The sequence below is a fragment of the Pongo pygmaeus genome, chromosome 6 (assembly GCF_028885625.2).
Source record: "Pongo pygmaeus isolate AG05252 chromosome 6, NHGRI_mPonPyg2-v2.0_pri, whole genome shotgun sequence".
NCBI lineage: Eukaryota > Metazoa > Chordata > Mammalia > Primates > Hominidae > Pongo > Pongo pygmaeus.
In genome coordinates, this window is record NC_072379.2 from 64,906,190 (window position 1) to 64,929,429 (window position 23,240).

Consider the following 23,240-nt stretch of genomic DNA (forward strand, 5'->3'; position numbering starts at 1 on the left):
AGCTCACCATGTGACTGTATCTGGAGACAGAGCCTTTACAAGGTGATCAGGTTAAACTGAGATCATTAGGGTTAGCCCTAATCCAAACTGACTGGGGTAAGAAGTTTGGACACACACAAGAGACATCAGCGGAAGTAATCACAGAGAAAAATCATGTGATGACACAGCAAGAAGGCAGCCATCTGCAAGTTACAGAAGGAGAAACCAAACTTGCCAATACTTTGATCTTGGACTTCCAGCCTCCAGAACTTGGAGAAAATAAACTTCTACTGTTTAAACCTCCCAATCTCCCAAAATATCCCATGTGGTATTTTTGTCATGGCAGCCTTAGTAAGCTGATACAGTGCACTTATCTGTCTTTAGATTATAAGAATTTCCTTATGATCCTCTAAAACCCAGTCCCACCCACATTCAGAACAGAAACACACACAAAAACTGATAGCAATTCCAAATCAAGATTGATGCTCAACTTTTGAAGAGACGATATTAGCGCTTCAATTTAGAAGGTGCCTCTCTACTCATGAAGGTTTACACTCTACTCAAGGGAGAACACAGTTTGAAAGCAATGAGAGAATTCTCAGCATTTTAGAATTTGGAGCTGAGAAGCCAAACAAAGGTGGAAGAAGAACTAATTTTCACAGGCTTGATGATGCCTTGTGTGACTTGGAAGTCACTGCTGGCAATGCCCAGTGGTTCGAATCACCCTTGATTACCTTATAGATTTGAAGCAATGATTTCAACCTGTTTCTCTACATGGGCTGTCAAGGTTCAAGGCAAGACATTCTCTAACCCCAACATTTATTTAGTCATATTAAATGTGGCTGTGTACTTTGTGAGCTATGCAGCATTACTTTTACATTACTGCTCATGTTTGAAGACTTGAGACCCCAATTTCATAGGACCAGAAACAGTCCATATTCACCCCCTTTAGTATGGCACAGCATAGTATCTAGCACATTGCTGAACATATGACAAATGTGAACCCAGAGCATGGACTTAGGTGTTGATGAATTTCTAGATACTTTCTAGTTTAATTACAAAAGAACTTTCTTCCATGAATACTCAATTTACAATAGTTCCTTCCCACCATCATGTCTCTCTACTGGATTTTCATCAGAGCACCTATCTCCAAATATCCAGCTTCTCAATGTGTTACTTGTCTCATGTCGGTCTTTTCCATTGCAATGGAATCTACATGAGAGCACCCTGCTTGTCAAATATCCCTAATAGTCTACAACACTGCCTGGTGATAAAATAGATGTTCAGTTAATATTTGTTATTTATAATTAAATTAAGCTCCACGGATAAAATGAAAATGTTTAGAAGTTTTATTTTTATGTCTTGGTATGGATTAAACATAAAAAATAGTATGTCCCTTCTTTGTGTTTGAAGAACTTCACTAAACAACCTGTCAGATGAGTTCTAATTTGCTAAAACTTCTTTCTCCTTTTATAAGGGTAATTTTTCCTTAGGAATTCAAATGTAAAAATGCAGAAAAAAATCTCTAGAGTATTTATATTTAAAGTTTCCAAAAAGTATCTGTGATGATAGGTTATGATATAATAACTGCTAGAACATCACATGTTTGTGTAATGCCTGAAAAATATTCCCTGGGTAGAATTAGCTAATGGTGATTGTATCATGTGATACCTAATTGCTCAATGGAATAATATACTTTGTCTTTTTTGCCCCTCTTTTATGGAGAATGGGGTCTTATTATGTTGTCCAGGCAGGTCTCGAACTCCTGGGCTGAAGCTATCCTCCTGCCTCTGCCTCCCTAAGTGCAGGGATTACAGGCCACTGTGCTCAGCCCAATAATATACTTTTCAGGACATTCTCCACTTACCTGAAACTCAACAGAAACATTTACAACCCAAATTAGGAATTATATGCCCGCTGATCACATAGGGCATGCCAAATGTGCCTTATCTTCAATTTTAAATGCCATAATCTTATTTCTTAAAACTGTCTTTTTAGAGTTTTGATGTTCAATATACTTTTCAAGTCTTTAGTTGTGCAAGGAAAACATGCTCAATATGCATTGGAAAAAAAAAGAAAATCAACTCAATTGTATATGAATGGCAACACCACTGGAAAATCTCAAATATTTTCAGGTAACATAAAATACAAGAAAAATGGCATAATCACTACCGATTCAATGGCTGTGAGAATGTTAGCAACTTATAACTTTTTATTAATTAGGCCCTGATTATACTTTTTTTGTCTAAGATAAGAATTTTTTACCTTACACATATACACTTAATTTTTAAACAAATATGTATTAAAATTTTTCTGTTTACTGTGGTATTTCTTTTGAGAAATCAGATGTACAGAACTATGTCTTCCATTTGTAGCTGATGTTTTGGTAAAAGAAGATGACAAAAGACATTGTATTTATTTCAGAATTGCTAGAAACCTGAGTAGAAAGAAAGCAGAATCTATATAATCTTAAAAGGAATTATTTCCAACAATAAAACATAATACAGAATGCCAGGGCCTCCATCGAATCAAAAAGAACAAATTTAGCTTAGGATTAATAATAAACTCCAGTTGTATTATTAAAATGCAAAATTTGAAAACCATCTTGCTAAGTGACGGAATGGGCTTTGTTAACAATTGAGTTGTTCAATTTGCCTAAAAAGTGGAAACCTTTAAAAACCTCAGAGGTGACTTCCTGACCTTTACTGTATTACAAATAGGCCTGATGTTCAAGATCCACATCGATTATATGCTTGAATGAGCTCAGTATTTATTGTTCTTTCATATCATTAAAAGAGCTAAAAGGTTGGGGAAATGCATAATGTAAAGAAAGGTCAAGTGGTAATCATGGTGTGAAATGCTGTTACATGTGTAACTATAATAATTCTTTAGACTTTATGCTCCCTGGAGATGAAGTTGTTCAAAATTGTTCACCTACCAAGGTTTATTTTGTGCTAAATATAGCTCAGCACTCTAAATGGTGGAATTAGCCTGACCTTTCGCTCCTCAGCATCAGCGATGGTCTTTTCCCGGCTCACTTTCTCCGTCTGAAGGCCGATCTTTGTGATCAGAGCTTCGGCATCGTGATTTCTCAGTTGCAACTCGCCTTCCTGAGAGGCAAGTCTGGCTTTTAGATCTCCCACCTAAAACAAAAGTCATTATTCTTACGTCACTGGTCTTGTTCACAACAAATCCCAGATAAAGCTTATTGTTGGGAATGAATTCAGGGATCCCTAACAATTTGTATCTTGCATCTGTCTCTACCCTGATTTTCACTGTCTTCTGATTTGCAAAAATGCAGCCACGTTGTTTTTCTCCATATGAGAACAAACAGAATAATATTTTCCAATAATTTTGCAGGAAATATAAATAATTTTTGTCAGTACTAACAGGTTGAGTAGGGAAGCTGCTCTTCCCTCTGTCTGACCACATGCTCCTTCACCCACATCTGCTTTTAGGTCCTAGGCAGCTCAGGCTCAAGGAAGCAGAGGTCGTGGGAAGACATACTTGGTGATGAGCTGGAAGAACTATGCCTCTCACTCTCCAACAGATGGTTGCTGGAGGCTTCAGTAAGTTGAAGACATGAATGCTCCTTGCCTGACTGCAGATTAATTGGCTGCATATTAAAATGCCCACGGATAGGTCTCACCTCTTTCCATCAAACAGAAAATGGCCCTCTTGATTTTTTTCACCTCATTTATGATGGTGAAGCTAACCCAATATTCAACTTAATACCTACTAAGAAAAGCAAACTGTGTGTTTGGGGTATTAGTATGCTGTGGCCAAAATTCAGTGAGCTTCAGGGGCATACATGTCTCCCATCAGTCCATCACTAAATAACCTTACTCAGCTCTTGGAGAACTTAGCCTTCCAAGGAATCCATAAATTCATCTGCTAAAAAGAACTGTCCATTTTTTTCAGTTATAATTTCATTAGGTTCAGAAGGCATTACTAGGTTCCTCAGTTTGAGGGTCATGTAACTAAAAGCAGAAGTGAGGTACTAGAGAAAAAAAACATGACTCAGTTCTCAGAAATATCTGAAAGCAGCTTTATACATCACAATAATTATCTCTGCATTGCACTTCTTTTCCAAAAGTATAAATATTACCATTAAAAAATCATAGCAGCAAAGAACAATCATAACCATTTACATTTATTTTAACTCAATTGCTAAAGACATTTCAGTGGTTTCATCTTGTGGAACGACGTCCCATTACTATATGCAAGTAATCTTGCAGTTTCCACCCAACGCAGTATATTTACACTCTATCTAAAAAGCATGATTACTACTATGGCTGCTACTTGTACTATTATAGATTAAGCTATGGCTGATTTTTCAGCCTCTATAAATTCAGTGTAACTTTGCATAGTGACATGCTTCTCAGTTCTTTTTAGCCATATGAAACTAGTATTAGGTTAGGCCACAGTCAAAAGAATCATCCATCAGGAAAATTCAGGTAAAACCACCATATCACTACACGCCTATTAGAATGGTTAAAATAAAAATTAGAGATGCCACCAAATTATTGCAAGGAAGCTGAGAAACTGGCTCTCTCATACACTGCTGGTAGTAATGTATAATGTCACACCCATTCTGGAAAGAATTTGCCTGTTTTCTATAAATGTAAACATGCAAGTACCACACAATTCAGTAATTTCATTTTTGGTCATTTGTGGATTTATGCCTACAAAAAAAACCTGTACATGAGTATTCATAACAGCTTTATTTATAATAGCCAAAACCCAGAAATAACCCAGATGCCCTTCAGTGGTTGAATGGTTAAATTGTGCTACCTTCATTCTGTGGAATACTGCTCAACAATAAAAAAGAACAAATTATGGATACACCAAATACCTTGGTTGGATCTCAGGGGAATTATGCTGAATGAAGAAAACCAATAACCAAAGGTTACATATTTGTATAGCATTTTTGAAATGACAAAATTATAGACATGGAGAATAGATTAGTGATGGCCAGGAACTGGATTCAGGAGGTGGGGAAGAAGTGGGGGGTAACGTAAAATGGCAACATGGGATCTTTCTGTAGATGGAAGTTTTCTGTTTCTTGACTGTGTTAGTGAGTACCCAGACCTACATGTGATAAAACTACATAAAAGTAAACACACACACATACACACATGCATGCACACACATACATACAAGTAAAACTGGAAATCTGAATAAGGTCTGTGGATTGTACCAATGCCACTTTCCTGGTTCTGGCATTGTACTAGTTATGCAGGATGCTACCACTGAACCTATAAGATGTGACAGGGACCTGTCTGTACTATGTTTTGTAATTTCTTCTGAATCTATTATCATCTCAAAATAGAAATAAAGCAAAAAGAATCACCCAAGAGACTAGGACAAAATTGTGTTATTTCAAGCCCTAATTTCAGTTTCTAAGGAAGCTGTTAGCTCTGAAATATTCAGTGACTGAAGCCGTGGAAGCAAGGCTTTCTCTATAAAGAAAGGTCACTAGGACTATCTGTGATGACCTAAGCTGACATCTAGAGAGAGGTTATTTGGCTGTAAAAGGGGCTTATAGCTTTACTGTAAAGAATGAACACTGCTAATGTTTTCAAATGACATGGCATTCCTTAAGGCAGACCCTTAGAGGATACATGCCCCAATATACAGGCATTATGCTCACCATACAACCTGATCTTACGCTATATGGCTCTCCAATTCTCCAAATAGGAAACCAACCTTCCTTTTTATAACCCACTTATTTCTAAAACTGCCATGTAGCTATTGAATATTCCAACCACTTTTTTGATATTAAGAGCATTCCATGCACAAATACCTAATGAAAAGAAATCACCGTCAGTCTTTCCATCAAGACTTCATGTGTCAATCAAGATGTCTTGTGTCTTTACAGACTTTCTGCCTGTGGTTCTCAGCTAAGGGGGAGTAAAGAGACCCAAGCAGCCCTGGACTTGGCAGACATAGTGAATTGGCCCTCCCGTCTCTTTCTCCTCGCCCATCCCCCTGACTCATCAATATGTAACTGAGGTGACTATTAAGAAATCACAGTCTCTCTCCTCTTCTTTTTTCCTATGGCTGAGATGCTGCCACCACTGGAATGGTCCAGGATGGTACCCCACTTGCTTTTAGCTCACAACCTTTAAGTATGGCAGAAGCACTTATTTCTTTGCTAAGGATGCCCCCACAGTATTGAAAGCTCAGTTTGGGTGACAACACTATCATTTCCTGATAGTGGGCAAAGTCAACAGGTTCAGTTTGGGATGGCATTCAAAGGGATATAAATGCATTGTGACACAGAGCTCCTTCCTCATCTTATTTAGCACAATAAGACTCCAGGGAAAATCTTTCTTATGGAAAGGGGTCTTGATTTAAATGAGACAGAAGAGGATAGACAGATAGAAGAAAACTGACATGGAGAGGGGCAAAAGATAAAGTAAAATAAGGTGTGAATAAAAAGAAACAGGAAAGACAGACTTTTTTTTTTTTTGAGACAGGGTCTCACTCTGTTGCTCAGGTTGGAGTTCAGTGACCCACTCAGCACACTGTAACCTCAAACTCTTGGGCTCAAGGGATCCTCCTGCCTCAGCCTTTCAAGTGGCTGGGTCTACAGGTGTGCGCCACCATGCTCAGCTCATTAAAAAATTTTTTTGTAGAGATTGGGTCTCATTTTGTTGTCCAGGCTGGTCTCAAACTCCTGGACTCAAGCAATCCTCCCTCTTCAGCCTCCCAAAGTGCTGGGATTAAAGGTGTGAGCCATTGTGCCTGGCCTAGACAGGCGTTCTTTGAGAGGAAAGGAGAAGGTGCACAAATATGGATATGCTATTTGTGGGTTTCCTAGAAACTATTCTTAACATCACTTGATCCCAGCCGTCCTGGGAACATACTCACCCTGGTTTCTCTTTCCTAATTGTGGTCCATCTACTCACTATTAGTACAGATCACAGTGTTTGGCCACAGAGTCATTCTTGGTATAGAAAACTAAGAGGGAAAGAGGCAAGTGGTGCTTTGGCCCCGAGTGACTGAAGGACATGGCCAGAGAGCCCTTCAGAGTGAAAAGGTGCCCATGTGAAAAGGTGCTCCCTCCTTCGGGTCTCAGTTTATTTCTAGCCTAGCCACAGATGGGTTACCCAAGCCACTTGGGGAAACCACTGCCCCAATCCTTGTAAAGCATATGAGAGTCTGACCTGATGACATCACTCTGAGAAGGCCACCAGTATTTCTAGTCTTGAGGTGATCACTAGTGAGAATTCTTCTCACTCCAGCTCTAAGTCCTGACTGACTCAGAGAAAGGCTGGGCTACTCTTCAAAGTCTTCAGAGTTTCTCATTCCAATCTCTTCTTTCCAGCCACAGAGAGGCAGCATAGTGCTATGGACAACTCACGGGCATCAGAGCAACACAGACCTGGGTCTAAAATCCAACCTCACTGGCTCTCTGGCCTTAAACTCTTTACGCCTCATATATAAAACTATAGTAGTAACACCTACTTCATGAAATCCTTTGTTTTTTAACAACGAAATAATGATAATATGTGTACAGACCCACACATGATTAACATCCTGTGCTGATTCTCTCCCGATTTACTCCTGCAAGTTAGAGGCATCGACCTTCGAGGGAGGCAGGGGCTTTAGGACTGAGGACACAGATGCCACTGGACACTTTTATCTAAGAGAGCTGGTGGCTAAGAGGAGCAGACCAGTCACTAAGGGAGAAACAGCTCTACCTTGGGATCTCACCACAGTCATTAGCCAGAAAATGATGCCCTCACTGGAGGTTGAGAATCTGAGACCAAAAAAGATACTGGTCCATCCTAGGATGATAAAAACCTTGACGACAAATACCATGCACTGAAGAAGTCAGAGACAAGAGAGGCAATCCGCTGTGTCTGCTCCCTTCAATATCTCACACTACCTTGCACTGAGTCAGGCCAGGAAGAGAACGTTTTGCCCTAATCCAGCTGTGAGTCGGCCAGTCCCATTGTAGGCTTTGGAAAGCAGTAGCAGTGTGTTCTTGGTGTCATGAAACTGTAAATTTCACCAGCTGGCATCTTATAGAAATGGATTTAGTAGTGCTTCAGAAGGAAATATATTTTTGTGTAAAACAGCATAAATGTTACTCAGTAATAACACATCCTGGTCATACCTGAGAGGCTGTGGTTTTTAGCTTTTGGATGCCATTCACCAGGTGTTCTTTTTTCTCGGATACCTCATTTTGCTTCTTCTTCAACAGGTTCTTAAACAGTGATATTTGTTCTAGAAAACTCTTTGGGGTAGTATAGTTGTGTCTTCTCTCATTCTGGTAATATCTGGTACTCATTTCATTTACAGTGGTGTGAACATGTGCCATGAAAAGGCTAATGGAGTCTTTGTGCAGTGGCTGAAAACATAAACATTACAGTTCATGTGAAATCCTCTCAAGTTAAAAATACAACTTAAAAAAAATCAAGAAAATGATCATTTTTTTTTCTAAAAGTCAGAAAAAAAATGACAGTATAACCTACAAAAACTTATTTAATCTTTAAGCGCTATCCACAGGATTTGGGAGATTACAAAAAAGCATTCAGCTTGAGTAACCTTCTTCTTGCCAAGTAGGACAAAGGGTTTTTATGTGCTCCACATACCAAATGCAAAAGCCAACATACACAGATCTTCACAACTTGATTTTTATCTACCGAGTGTGTGAAAGAGAAGGTGAAGAAACAGACACGATATCCTGAGAAATATTTCTGCCATTGCTTTCAAACTAAGCTTTAGACAAAGAGAAGCAATAACCCTGCAAAGTCACTGAAAAAAAAAAAAAAAGCCAAAACTTAGAAACTCAGTTTTAAGAGAACTCATGTAAAAACAAACTGGATAGTAGGGTATAAATGTCACTGCTGCTGGGAGAAAAATATCGTGATCATTTCCATTCATATTTGGGGAAAAAAACCCACAAAAAGAGCAACTCTCCTTCAATGAGTTACTGGAAGACCCCCCACTATACATTCTTTCCATTTTGTCCTCTATGACTTCTGAAGTAGTTAACTTTTTAATTTGTGGAGTCACATCTCCCTCATTTTAATGATTATTTATTGCATTCTGTACAAGATGAACCAGGTTCAATTAATCAAGGGAAGCCTAAAAATCAATTAATATGAATTAAATGAGCTACACCAACTCTTAGGAAAGTCACACATAATTTACCAAAGTGCTGTCAATAATGCTCAGACATCTTTGGGAAAATTGCACACAAGTGGCTAGTGATGCAGTTAAACGTTTCAAACCTGCACCATTAATATTACAAGCAGAGGTGTGAAGAGAGACAGGCCAATTCTTGTTGGTGAAAAACAATTGCTCTTGAACAATGTCTTTAAACAATCAACTTTCCAACATCACGACAAATTCCCGAGTGGGTTTAGAATACCTCCATATTGCACTGTGCTGCATATTAAAAATCCATCTCACTAGTAACTGAAATAATGTATTACTAAAACAAAAGTTAAAAATAACGTGATATAAATTCCGAATATTCTTGGTTTCTAGTGGACCCCAGATACAAATATATTTCCAAACAGTGGACTCAGAAAAATAAAATTTATGAAGAAGTTTATATAAACTTCATAGAAATCATAATCCTTTGGAGACTTTATTTTTACAAGAGCTTGACTTCAATACAGACATGTGCAGGAATTTACTCCTGTCCTGTCTTGTTTTAATGGGAACTAAAGGTACACACATACCTTCCTACAATATAGATAAATAATTCCTCAGCCAAGTGTAACCTCCTTACAGGAAGGAAAAAAAAAGAAAGAAAGAATAAAATAAAAAAAACACTCTGGCCTCTGCCCAACCATGATCCTTATGAGGAGGCTCCTTGGAGGCGCTGAAAGCTCTCTTTAACAACAGTTTCATTTGTAAATCGGGGATGGAAGAAGTGGTTTCCGGTAGAGCTGAAAGTGGCCCGAGACAACTTGTCTCAATGGGGCAAAATAACTATTGTTATCAGGCTTAACAAAATGGCACAGCATGGGAGACTCGCTGAGCCAGGGAGCAGCTGGTTGTAATTCACACTGTTTTTCAGAAAACTCTAATCGTTCCAGAACAGACCTCTTTGATGACTGGTCTTCCCTGCATTCTCAATTTGTCACTTTCTCTTATGATAAGGTCAGTAGTGACAGCACTTCCTGACATTAACAGCTGTGGCTTTTAAAAGGGTCATTGTAGAACTACTAATTGCAGTAATTTCATTAGCATAAATTATTTATTCTGCCATTCATTTATCTCCAGTTTTTTTTTTTGTGTGTGGGGGGCGTTGGGGGAGAATTGAGAGGAGTTGCTGCTGGTGCTGCTGCAGCGAGGGCTACGCAATGCTGTATTTTTCACTTTGAGAGACGTGAGGGGAGAATATCATTCCTGCTAGATTTGGCCTCTTAATAAAAACCAGTTGATAACCATTTATAGTCATTTAGCAGCTAATCATGATGATGGCAAATATAAAAATAAGCAGAGTGCCAGTATCAAATGGTTATAAACTCAACGTTTCCCCACTAAGATGCTCTGGAAAACGATGCTATCTCCAACGCATAATCAAATGCAAAGATGAAACTGCTTTCCCTCACATTAAGAAAACGTGTTTAATTTCTACTCTCTCAGTTGGCTCACTGTAAACACAAAAACATAAACAGATATCTCCTATTTGGTGTGACAGTTCTTGGGCAGTAGTAGTCTCTGCCACACCAAGTACTCCAGCCACCTGGCACTTACTTCAAGCAAGTGCCCAGTATATTCCTCTTGAAAATGACAAACAGCAGAGTTGAATATAAACCAATACCCAGAGGTCAGCACTAAATCAATTTAGGATTTTATACCTTCCCAAGACCAGCAAAGATGACTACATTGGTCTGTAATACTAAATTTGGGCTTTCAAGAGCGCTGTATTCAAGGGAGGGAGGGAGGGAGGGAGGAAGGGCAAAAGAGAAAGGGACAGGTGAAAGAATCTATTTTCTCTCTTTTTGAAGTTTAACTTGGGACAATTTTGTCACATTAAATGCCATATACCTACAGCAAGTCTTGAATACTTTTCTCAGAAATTATTTCTGTGTTAATTTTTAAATATGTCAAACTGATGTGCTATACAATCTATTTGATCTTTTTGCTCCTTTTAGGGCTGGTAAAAGAATATATTAATAAGATATTTGTGGTTGTATGGTGGCTTATTAAAGAAAGAAAACTTACTAATGCATAAAATGAGCAGTGTTGCATTTTAACACTTATCCTAAGCTCTTCATAGTGCTGTTTTGCTCTGAGAAGAAGATTCTGGAGGGAGCCAGGGACACAGGGTTTGAATCCTAGGACCTGGGCTAGATTTCCAGTTCTGAAAAATCTGGTAAGATACTGCATACCCTCCTGTACTTCTCCCTGCCCACAAAATTGCTCCTTTAAAAATTCTGTTTCTTCTTTTACGTCTTTCCCAATAGTCAAACATTCGTGCAATAGTCAAAAGAAGGATTTAAGACTATGGGCTCTGGTGTCAAACTGCAGATGTGCCCCTCACCAGTGGCATTATTTACTCTTGGGCCTCCATCTCAGGGGAAACTACTGGTCCCTTCTCATGAGGCTGGTGATGAGAGGTGGTAAGCAATGCAAATTCACAGCAGGAACTGGTTGAGCATCCCTAATCTGAAAATTGAAAATCTGAAACGCTCCAAAAGCCAAAACTTTTTGAGTGTCAATTTAACACCACAGGTGGAAAATTCCACATATGACCTCGTGTAATGGGTCACAGTCAAAACTTTGTTTCATGCACAAAATTATTCAAAATCTTATATAAAATTACCTTTGGACTATGTGCACAAGGAGTATATAAAACAAAAATGAATTTTGTGTTTAGATCTGGGTCCCATCCCCATGATATCTCATTATGTAAATGCAAATATTCCAAAATCAAAAAAAAAAAATCTGAAACCCAAAATATTTCTGGTCCCAAGTATTTTGGATAAGGGATACTCAACCTGTATCAGTTCTGCTACTGTGGTAGCAGTAGCACCAACAGCAGTTGCAGTAAGATTACTACTATTACACAGGGTAGCAACAAGTGTTAAATGTAGCACCAAGTACAGTTTTCTAAATAGTATGCTGGTTTTTTGTTTTGAGTTATCTGGTGAGTGCATTATTTTGTTATTTGCTTATGCTTTTTGTATCTTGCCTTTAATTCTGGAGCTCAACTACTGGTCAGAGGCAAGACAAAGTCCAGCAGAAGCCAACAATTTCCTAGATGAGTTTGCAGTCATTGAAAAAGGTACCTTTAATGGTTCTCTGCCAGCAAGTTAAAACAAAGAAGCAATTGAAGACTCAGAAGGAGTGGAGGAAAAATGAAATCCAGGCCGGGAGCAGTGGCTCATGCCTGTAATCCAGCACTTTGGGAGGCAGAGGCAGGCAGATCACCTGAGGTCAAGAGTTTGAGACCAGCCTGGGCAACATGGCGAAACCCTGTCTCTACTAAAAATACAAAAATTAGCAGGGCGTGGTGGTGTGCACCTGTGGTCCCAGCTACTCAGGAGGCTGAGGCAGGAGACTCACTTGAACCCGAGAGGCGGAAGTTGCAGTGAGTCGAGATCACGCCACTGCACTCCAGCCTGGGTGACAGAGTGAGACTCTGTCTCAAAAAAAGAAAAAAAAGAAAACAAAGAATAAAAAAGAAATCCAGCTACCTCTTTTATAGCAAGAGGACAAAACAGGAGATGGTGTGAATGGTGTGGCTGCTTCTGGTGAGGCCGGCACCTAGAGAAAAGCCACAAAACTACAAACTTATAGGGACAGCTCCATTTAAGTCAATTACACCTTCAGCTGAATATTCATGTCCAGATTCCCAGGCAGCTACAAAGTCTGGACCCTACTTATATGGTCGAGGCTTGAAGAATGGGGAAGGATGTTTACAACTACTTGGGTCTTTCCTCAGACATCTGAAGATATGCTTAAGCCCGTATAAGATTTAAGCAGAATCAAGATAAATTTGGTTGCATTTATTTTTGTCTGAATATTTTTAAATGGCTTCAATATTCCTTAGAAAGAGGATTATTTTCCTCAAATTCACACAATTTCTATTGCATAAGGTTATCTTTCTACTTTTTATTCATATTGAATAATCCTAATATATATTTCAAATAAAGAACTATGCTTAAAGTCATTAATATCATAGAAACTCTGCTAAGATAGCTATCACTGACAAAATGTTGTTTTATATCCTTTGTGTTTGGCATGCCATTTTAAAAATGAATTTACAGACCATTGGGGAAACAAGTCTTTAAATATAGCAGTAAAATAACTTTCCTCTTAGAGTAGACTTTCTCACCATCAGTTGTGGAAAACAGTAGTAAAATATGTCCTTCACAAGCTACCAAACTGCAACAATTGAAGAGGTGGTTGCATGGGGAATAACTGCTTTTCCCTGAAAAAGCTGATGATACGGAGTTTGTGTCATTACTTTTAAGTGGCACCACATAAGGACAGAGGATTTTAACTCATCGGTTGGTCAGCATGCCCCAAAAGATGACCTCTTTCACCGTGCTCAGATCTACTCTACACCATCCAACAAACATCTCACTCCTTCACCAGACAGCTCACTGTTTCATTTCCATTCAGTAACTTCTCCTTTCATCTGGCTCTGCTTTCAAAGATGTCTATGATTCATTTTACCTTGAAAAGCAAAAACATCACTTGTTTTTCAACACCGCAGCTTCTCTTGATTTTTCGTTGTAGAACCCATGTACTAATCACTAAGGTCTTCACCCAGTTCTCTCTCCAATGAGCTTCTCACAGCCTTTCCAACACTGTTCCCAGGTTAACCAGATGGCTTTTCCTTCTCTCCCTCCTTACACACCTCCTCCCATCTCCATTTCAAAATCTCCTTGGAGAGGTAATGTGTGTTGACACAAAGTCTTCAGATAAATACTTAAGTGTCAAACTGTTTTGGTCATTATTTGTCAGCTGTCATTTAGTTCAATATTAGGTAACAGAAAAATAGCACATTTATTTAGATGCAGTCAACCTGTATCCCTGGGTGCTGAGTGTGTAGTGATAGAAAATTACATGTCAACACACACAAAACTGCTTGCCTTTAACGAATCCTTTCTCTGTGGCCAAAGGGGGTCACCTTGTGTAAGTACCTTACACTCAGCAAATGAGGTCAATAATTAAGAAGTGCCTAAATTATGCTGATAACTTTCAGTCTTAAAAAAGGAAATTAAAACTAAGAAAGTGATCAAATTAGTGCTCATTCAAAAAACTTAAAAGCTGTTTTTGACCTCTACAGAAAAGACACCACACGTTTTTAGAAGACCATGGACACATTGTACTCTGAATTATAATTATTGCTCCTGCGCAACAAATTAGGAAGGTGGGAAAGTTAAATAAGCACCTTGCACTGAAATGAAATCATCTGACTAATTTGTTTTGAGGCACAATTCAGTTCAACAGAAATGGTAAAGTGTTTTTAAAATTCCTATTTGGCGCTCAGCATCCTATAGGAGGCGTTATGACACCATCAGACCCAGCTTAGCACCTGACTGGAGCCCTCTGGACTTAACATGATGCAAGTCCTGCCTCATCCAGCAGATGTCAACGGTCACCGGCATATCAAAGCTCCTTTAGCTGTTTTCAAAGCGGCACCCACCTGGACAGGAAAAAGCCTGCACAGAGCAGCAAAGGGAAGGAACTGTAAAAAGCACTGTGCCAAATGCCAACTTAAACCATGCTACTAGCTCTAATTTCCTACCATTTGAGAAAGTAACATGCGGAAACAAAGTGCTCTGGCCCCTTTCTCTTCCTTACCAAACCAGCCTGTTGAAACACAACTTTGCTATCAGAAGATACATACTGACTCTCTCCCTTTAATAAAGCAGCATTTTTGAACCCTTCTTGTAACTATCACAAGATAAAATGATGCCCTAGAAAATTCCAGAAATGCAACAGACCTGGCAATCGCATACGAAATTTGTGTTAATATTTATGACAATTATTTGTCATATTTAATGATTTTCCAGATGTTAGAGTACAAAATGTTCCTGGCAGACTTTAGAAGAGATCATTTCTTATTTTCATTTATTTGTGGAAATGTTTTAAGTGTAGGGGACAGAAGGAGAGGGGAGGTAGTTGAATATCCTAAAGCCTCTACCATATATATATCTTCCAAGTTAGACGTTGCTTGACAGCTCTTCCCTAGCAATCCAGCACCAAATAATTAGATTAATAAACATTTCAGGAAAAGACTAAAGGAGAAGAGGTCTCCCTCCACAAAATTCTGTAGGTATTGGTGAATACTTGCATATGTACTTACCTCTATAGCTGCTTTTTTTTTTTTGTAGAAGCAAAGGAAAATGATATTATGAACAATAAAGCTAGCTGCATATAAACAATTAAATATGTAAACATGACCAGATTTTTAACCATATGGCCGCTGAATGATACAATATACAACAAAATGTAAAAGGATTGCTTTGGAAAGGTGGCAGTTATGCCTTTTGGAGTAAGGGTGGGGCTACAATGGGTTGTACCTCTTCATGATAATCTTTCAACTAGAAACAGACATCATTCCTTACATATCTCCAGTTCTGTGTTTGCCTCTGAGAGCCACTTTCAGTGTCTGACCTATTCTAGGAACCTTTCACCTTATCACTCAATGGAATGAGAAGCAAAGCTCCCTGGGAAATGTCCACAATCACTTTTCCAAGCTATGTAATCAGAAAGGCACTAGATATGAATAAAACTTCATCTCCAGGAAATCTAAATGATAACCTTATATCTACATCCTTTTTCCCTTTGAATCTGAATGCTTGAAGCTTTTGTTGTTTTGTTTTCTACAACCATTTTAAAATGCCATGGGATTTTAAATTTGATTTTAAATTTTAAATTTGTCATCATGAAGAAATGACAAATATAACCCATAAATCTGTAAAACAGTAAGTAGATATATTATTTGACTTAGTGGTTATGGGAAATGGGGGCTGATTTTTCAACTATTGCTACTAGGAGAATAATCACAATTCACTACATTACTTGGTTAAGAAGCAAGCAGTGCATGGCTACAGTGACCACATTTCTGTTTGGGCTTTTAGTTTGGACTTAAAGGATTTATAATCAGTAAGCCCCATTGTGATTCAAGGAAGTAATGATCCTGGGCTTCCAGTGAGTCAGTGCATGAGTGAGAACATACTCAAGTGCTGTGTGCGTGCCCGTGTTCACGCACGTGTGCACATCCTCCTCAATAAGTATGGCGGAAAAAAGGTCAGCCATCATATTCCTTAGAATGTAAACTAACAGATAAGTTTAGCATCTTAAACAAATTAGGATAGCTTTCTGATAGGAGATGTACTGTGGAAAGTACTTATCTACTGAGGATTTTCAGTGTGTGTGTGTGTGTGTGTGTGTGTGTGTGTGTGTGAGACGCAGGCTGACACGGCATACCTCAATTCCCTTGGTTTCCTCAATGAACCTCCTGCTGACGGAGACCAGAGCCTCCTGCGGCCACGCATGAAACCAGTCAATAGCCGTGCAGTTAACTATGGCTGGGAACTTCCGAGCTCTAACTCTCAGCGTGTGACCAACTGGAGAGAAACACAAAATGATCTGTGGAGACATGGGGGCAAGGCAGAAACAGGCAGGTGATGAATGAGCAGAGAATTACATTGCAATCTTAGGCAATGAGAGAAAGGACTGCAGCCAACCGTGACATTAAACTACCCTAAAGCCCTAGAGAGTGGACAGCAACATTAACCTCCTTGCTAATCAAAGTATAAACCTGTCTAAAGAGGCTGCTCCACTGGACACACAGAAACACTGCTGTGTGCTTTCCTTAAAACTTGTCTCTCCTTGCTTAAACATTTTTGGTTATCATTAATAGGGGAAAATTTTATTCATTTACATTACACAAGTAACATTATAATAACAAATAAAAATTAAAAAGAAATCACCATGATACAATAATATCAATGTTTTCATCTTCTGTTTCTTCCATTTTGTAATTCATCAGATTCCATAAAGCTGCATAATACACTTTAAAAACAATGTCTTATAATCTTTAATGTTTGTGTTTCCATTTAAAATGAAATACATCTACTTGAGCTCCCACTTCAGATTTTTAAAGGAATTAAAAATTCTGTTTATACTATCACCCTGGTCTTTAAGAAAAAAAATCAGTTTAAACATTCTCCTGCTGAGAATTTTTTAAGTTTCTGCTGTAAATCTAAAGTTTTGGGTAGCTATGTAATGATTTAAAAGTTAATTTAAATCTAAACGTACTTCCATACTTCTTTTAGGGACACAAGGGATTCTGTCAGGAGTCCTGAGGGTGGCTATGACAGTGGGTCACAGAAACTCAGTGAGAGGAGCACCTGGTCAGCTCCTGTGTGCTTCAGAGGGTTCACCAGAGACACCCTGTATAAAGTGCTAAAACAAAAGAGGTGTTCAGTGAGCATCCCTTCCTTCTCTGCTTTTATTCTCAAGTTCCTGCATACGTGAGGACACTGGGAAGAGAACTGTCAACCAGGGTAAGGTCTGAGAGGGAGAATCTTGGTTTCCTCTTCTCTAGAAATGGCTCAGACCTGATGATATCAAGCTTGGTGGCTGCCTCTAAGTCTCTAACACTTTGAGATCAGGCAATTGATGAAATCATTTTTCAAAGGATGTGATTTTTTTTTACCTATAGCATTTAAAAAATCCATGTCATAAAAAATTCCAGCGTAAGTGAACCCATATCTTATTTAACAAGTGTTTTATTAAGTTTATTTTATATGTCATGTGTATTCAACAATTCAAGCTATATAAATATTAAGATCAAAATGTTTTCTTTTATTGTGTCAAAAAACATGAGATCTACCCTCTTATATTTTTAAGTGTACGGTACAGTATTGTTAACTATAAGTCCAGCGTTGTGCAGCAGATCTCTAGAACTTTTGCACCTTGCATTACTGAAACTCTACATCCATTGAATGGAAACTCTCTATTTCCCCTCCCTCCAGCTCCTGGTAACCACCATTCTACTTTCTGTTTCTAGGAGTTTGACTCCTCTCAATACTGCACATAAGCAGAATCATACAGTAACTGTCCTTCTGTGACTGGCTTATTTCACTTAGCATGATGTCCTCAAGGTTCATCCATGTTGACATATGACAGGATTTTGTTTTATAGATGAAAATATTCCATTTTGTGTATATATATATGTATATATGTGTATATCTATGTATATATATGTGTATATATGTATATATGTGTATATATGTATATATGTGTATATATGTATATATGTGTATATATATGTATATATATGTGTGTGTATATATGTATATATATGTGTATATATATGTATATATAGCACATTATCTAGTTGCCTGTTGATGGACATTTTAGTTGCTTGCATGTCTCAGCTATCGTGAATAACGCTGCAGTGAACATCAAAGTGTAGATATCTCTTCAAGATCCTGGTTTCAATGTCCTTGGCTATATACCTAGAAGAGGGATTGCTGGATCTTATGGCAATTCTGTTTTCAATTTTTTGAGGAACCATCATACTGTTTTCCATAGTAGCTGCAGCATTTTCCATTCCCACCAATAGTGTACAAGGGTTCCAATTTCTCCACAGCTTCACCAACACTTATTTTCTGCTTTTGTTTTTTTAAATAATGACTATCCTAACCTATGTGAGGTGATGCTTCATTGTGGTTTTGATTTGCATTTCGCTGATTAGTGATGTTGTGTATCTTTTCCTATACCTGTTGGACATTTGTAAGTTTTTTTTTTTTTTTTTTCTGAGACAGAGTCTCGCTCTGTTGCCCGGGCTGGAGTGCAGTGGCACAATCTCGGCTCACTGCAACCTCCGCCTCCTGGGTTCAAGTGATTCTCCTGCCTCAGCCTCCTAGCAGCTGGGACTACAGCCACTTGCCACCACGCCAGGCTAACTTTTGTATTTTTAGTAGAGACAGGGTTTTACTATGTTGGCCAGGCTGGTCTCAAACTCCTGACCTCGTGATCCACCTGTCTCAGCATCCCAAAGTGCTGGGATTACAGGCGTGAGCCACCGCACCTGGCCTTGTATCTCTTCTTTAGAGAAATGTCTACTTAAGTCCTTTGCCCATTTTAAAATCAGATTTTTAAACTTGAATTAATTAATTAATTAATTCCTTATCAAATATACAGTTGGCAAATATTTTCTCCCATTTCATATAGGTTGCCTTTATTCTGTTGATCATTTCCTTTGCTGTATAGAAGCTTTTTAGTTTGATGTAGTACACTTGTCTGTTTTTGCTTTTGTTTCCTGGGCTCTTGGTGTCATGTCAAAGAAATCATTGCCAAGATGAATCTTCTGAAGATTTCCCCTATATTTAAGTCTTTAATTTATTTTGAGTTGATTCTTCCATAGGTTGTAAGACAAGGTCCAATTTCATTTTTTTGCATGTGGTTTAACATTTTTTAATGTTGCAAAAGCTGAGTAATCATTTTTTCATTATGTAAAATTCTAGTTACAAACGAAATAATTGCTGTAATATTTCATGTGCTAACTTAACAAGCCTTAGTTAAAATGCATAGTTTTTACTTATATTTCAATTCTTAGGTTTCTTATCAGCTTTCCCCCATACTTGAATATTTCTCCTTTCTTCCCAAGAAGTTGGTTTCCCACACCCAACTCATGTGTCATTTGTGCCAATTTTAGAAATGTCATTTACACATAATGTTAGCAAAGGCAGAGGAAAAAAAGCATCCTTTATTTGACAAGATCCCAAATATTTCCAACACTTCTACACTTATTTCCACACTTGTAACTGGCATAGTATCCGATCTTAGGAATGTGTTAGAAAATACCGTATCTGAACCATATTTGTTCAACCTCAGGCAAAAATGCTTTCCCTGAGTTACTTGAGTGATAAGGCCTCATTATTGGTATGGTTTGCCTCTGTGTCCATACCCAAATCTCATTTTGAGTTGAAATCCCCATAATCCTCATGTGTCGAGGGAGGGACCAGGTGGGAGGCGACTGGAGCATGGGGGTGGTTTCCCCCATGCTGTTCTCATGATAGGGAGTTCTCATGAGATATGATGGTTTTATAAGCATCTGGCATTTCCCCTGCATGCACTTCAGATGCGGCCATCTGAAGAAGGTACTTGCTTCCCCTTCTGCCATGATTATAAGTTTCCTGAGGCCTCCCCAGCCATATGGAACTGTGAGTCAATTAAACCTCTTTCCTTTATAAATTATCCAGTCTCGGGCATTTCTTTATAGCAGTGTGAGAATGGACTAATTATTTATTGAAAAATAATATCGAATGGTCACTTAGAGAACCATCGCTCTTCTACAATTTTATGATTGAAGATATTTTCTCCCATGTTATGTATTATTGCTTAAATAAGGATCCTCACAACACTATGTAAAATTTCATGTTGTGAGTGGGCCTGGGAGGGTGGCATGGAGACCAGTTGTTGTCGAAGAACTGTCCAGGAGCTGGTTAGAAATGCAAATCTTTGGACCAACTTCAGACATAATCAGAAACTCTGGGGGTGGGACTCAGCAATGTGTGCTTTCAGCAAACACTCTCAGGTGATTCTGACACCCACAGTGATAGCCTAATAGTTTTAAATTGTCTACAGGAATACTTAAATGAAACATAGACTTTTTCAATGTTTCTGCAGTTTGTTAAATATGCATAGAATCTAGGTCTCTACACACAGAGTAAGATGAAAACTTTGAAGAATTTTAAATAAATAATTATATGTAATCTAAATTCTATCAGCTAAACTACACTCTGGGAATTAAATTATAGAAATATACTTGTTCATTAGTAATTCTTTTGAAGGGAAAGGAGAGTGTCACGCTAGCCTTGAAAGCGCAGTTATTGACCCAATTCATTGCTCAATAATTTCTAGTTTTGCTAAAAATTGAGCATAAAATTTCTCCTGCCATCCAGCTTTCCTTGGTAGTGGTGTCATGTGAGATTTTTCCAGAAACCCATGCTAATGTCTGGAAACGGTTGGTTATTCTGCTCTTTTCTAAGATAGTTTACACAACTTTACAGATAACCTGAAGTAAACCCCAGTTGTCACAAGGAACATTACTGCGAAGGAAAAATCATTCCAAATAATTTTCCCATTATATTTCTCATAATTTAATGAAAGCGTAATACAGCAAAGGGCTTGTAAGAAATAAAAACAAAATAAATAATTTTAAAAGGGTGTTATATTGTCTATAATTGAACTACTAGTATAATATGCATGTGAATAGTCATTTTATTTTACACCTTAGGGGCTGTTGGTTAATACCTGGAATACACCAATAAGGGCTACACAGACTGGTGGGAAGGTGGCTAACCAGCATTTCATAGACTCTAATGGAAGCCCACACTGCAGATCCAGCTACCAGAAGCTCTTAGCCAACTACTTCTCTCATTAACATAAATGGTTGGTTAGGCAGCATCATGGATGGTAGACATGATTTTTCACTGATGAAATAAGTAGTGTTCAAGATATATGAAGCAAAACCTCCCCATCAAAAATGTGTGCATAGCTCTGCCAATGTATGAACAAAATTTAAAAATCTAAGTATCAAAGTATCTCAATAATTATATTTTGGGCAGTGGCCCTTGGGATTTTGGAACTTGACCAGTCCTGTGGTAAACTGCTTATTAAGAGTCTAGTCTTTTGATGTGATTACAAGGTCAGCTGAATCCTTCCATGGAAATATTGCCACATCTGCCCCAAAGAAACCTTCCAAGGATGGGCAAGTCAGGTCCCCAAAAGAACAGAGCTGGGATTACACTAAGCTCATTTATAGAGCCGGTTGTAAGGCTTGGTGCGTGGGTCTCCTTATTATCACCAATCAGCTCTCTGTAAGAGGCTTCAGTCTGAGACATCCTTTCTTGGAAACATACCTTGAGTTGGGACATTTGGGGAAAAAGCCCTCTCCCTCACTCAACAGATGTCATGTACCTTGAAGTACCTAAATTCACTGAACTATACCCTCCCTTCTCCTCCCACCCCCACCAAAAAGTTCTTGACAATTTCAAGTGAGGAAATTGGCTTAAGTTAGTTTCCAACAGTGGGATTAGAAAGTCAGTGAAAAAATAAAGTTAAAAATGCCTCAGGCAGCTGTGTTCTTTTCTCAAATTCTCACAAGTAAAAAGCAAACCCTGAAATCACCATCTATGTACTTCCTGCATCTCTCATATTGGGATGTCAGGAACTTGCTTTTGGAATTCATACCGTAGAATTTTGTATTCTTTTTTTCTTTTGCCCACACAGCTGTTGTGACTCATTTGCAGGAATCCACTTTTCCCCGTGCTTTGTAATATGTTTTCATTTCTTTTAGATAAGATCTCATCATAAGTACATATTTACTTGTATATCACTAACAGGGCTCAGTCCATTTCATCTGGTAATGAAAATGTGAATTGCTACAGTCACTCTGTATTTTTTTTCCAGTTGATATAGTTTATTCTCAGATGGTAGTAACCCTCCTACATATTTACTTCAGAAGCTTCCATCCATCACTTACGTTTGCATTTATCCTCAAAAGCCTCAGTATTTTTCAAGAATAATCAAGTCTAAATCTGAGGAAACCCTCGCAGGAATGGAGGTTTAGTGCAGAAAACCTTCCCAGGTTTGACTGCTTCAGTGTCACTTTATCATTGTCCTCATATCTTCCTGTATTACCCCCCCATCTAATTACCTTTCAATTTCAATTTGTTTTTAAAACATTCAATAGCTTCAACATGTGCACACTGAATACATTTTCTTATTTATATCCCTTTTAGATAGCACACAATGAACTCATTCCCATAACCTTTGACTTGTGTAAATATTGGACATTACAGATTTTTGCTAGAGGTAATGTTTGACATCAGGGAGTTTTAGTTAATTTTTCTTTCTTTTTCTGAACAAAACTCTCCTATTCACAAAGAAAATTGTGTGTGGAATCCCAATAGATAGCAAAGAGCAAACCTATTCCTAAGGGGGAAGACAGGAAGCAGAGCCCTTGTCTCAGCTGCTGTGCTTGTCACCAGGGCCTGCACTGGTCACAGACTGCGTTCCAAGCCAGTCTCTAGCCCCATAACAACGTATAAGTTTTGTTTTGTTTTTTAAGAAAATCAGATGCCTATTTTTCTTTCTTCTGGATAGGCCTGTATTTGAATTGTGTCATGCCAAGTTTCTTGCTTCTGATCAGCGCTGCTCTGTTAGAGTAGATGGTGTTTCTGCTGACACAATGGGATAACTCTATACACATGCACCATTGCAAGAACAGGCCTCAGACTCTACCA

General features: G+C 38.3%; 1 protein-coding gene across 1 annotated transcript in view; it reads right to left on the reverse strand.

Annotated features, from left to right (window-relative positions):
- Positions 1–23,240, reverse strand: part of DNAH11 (dynein axonemal heavy chain 11) — a 355,283-nt gene that overhangs the window by 120,062 nt on the left and 211,981 nt on the right. The window contains exons 55-57 of the mRNA XM_063667481.1: positions 16,405–16,566; positions 8,108–8,341; positions 2,976–3,122 (exon numbers count right to left, since the gene is read on the reverse strand). Of these exons, the coding sequence (XP_063523551.1) occupies positions 2,976–3,122; positions 8,108–8,341; positions 16,405–16,566 (543 nt within the window). The remainder of the gene's footprint in view (positions 1–2,975; positions 3,123–8,107; positions 8,342–16,404; positions 16,567–23,240) is intronic.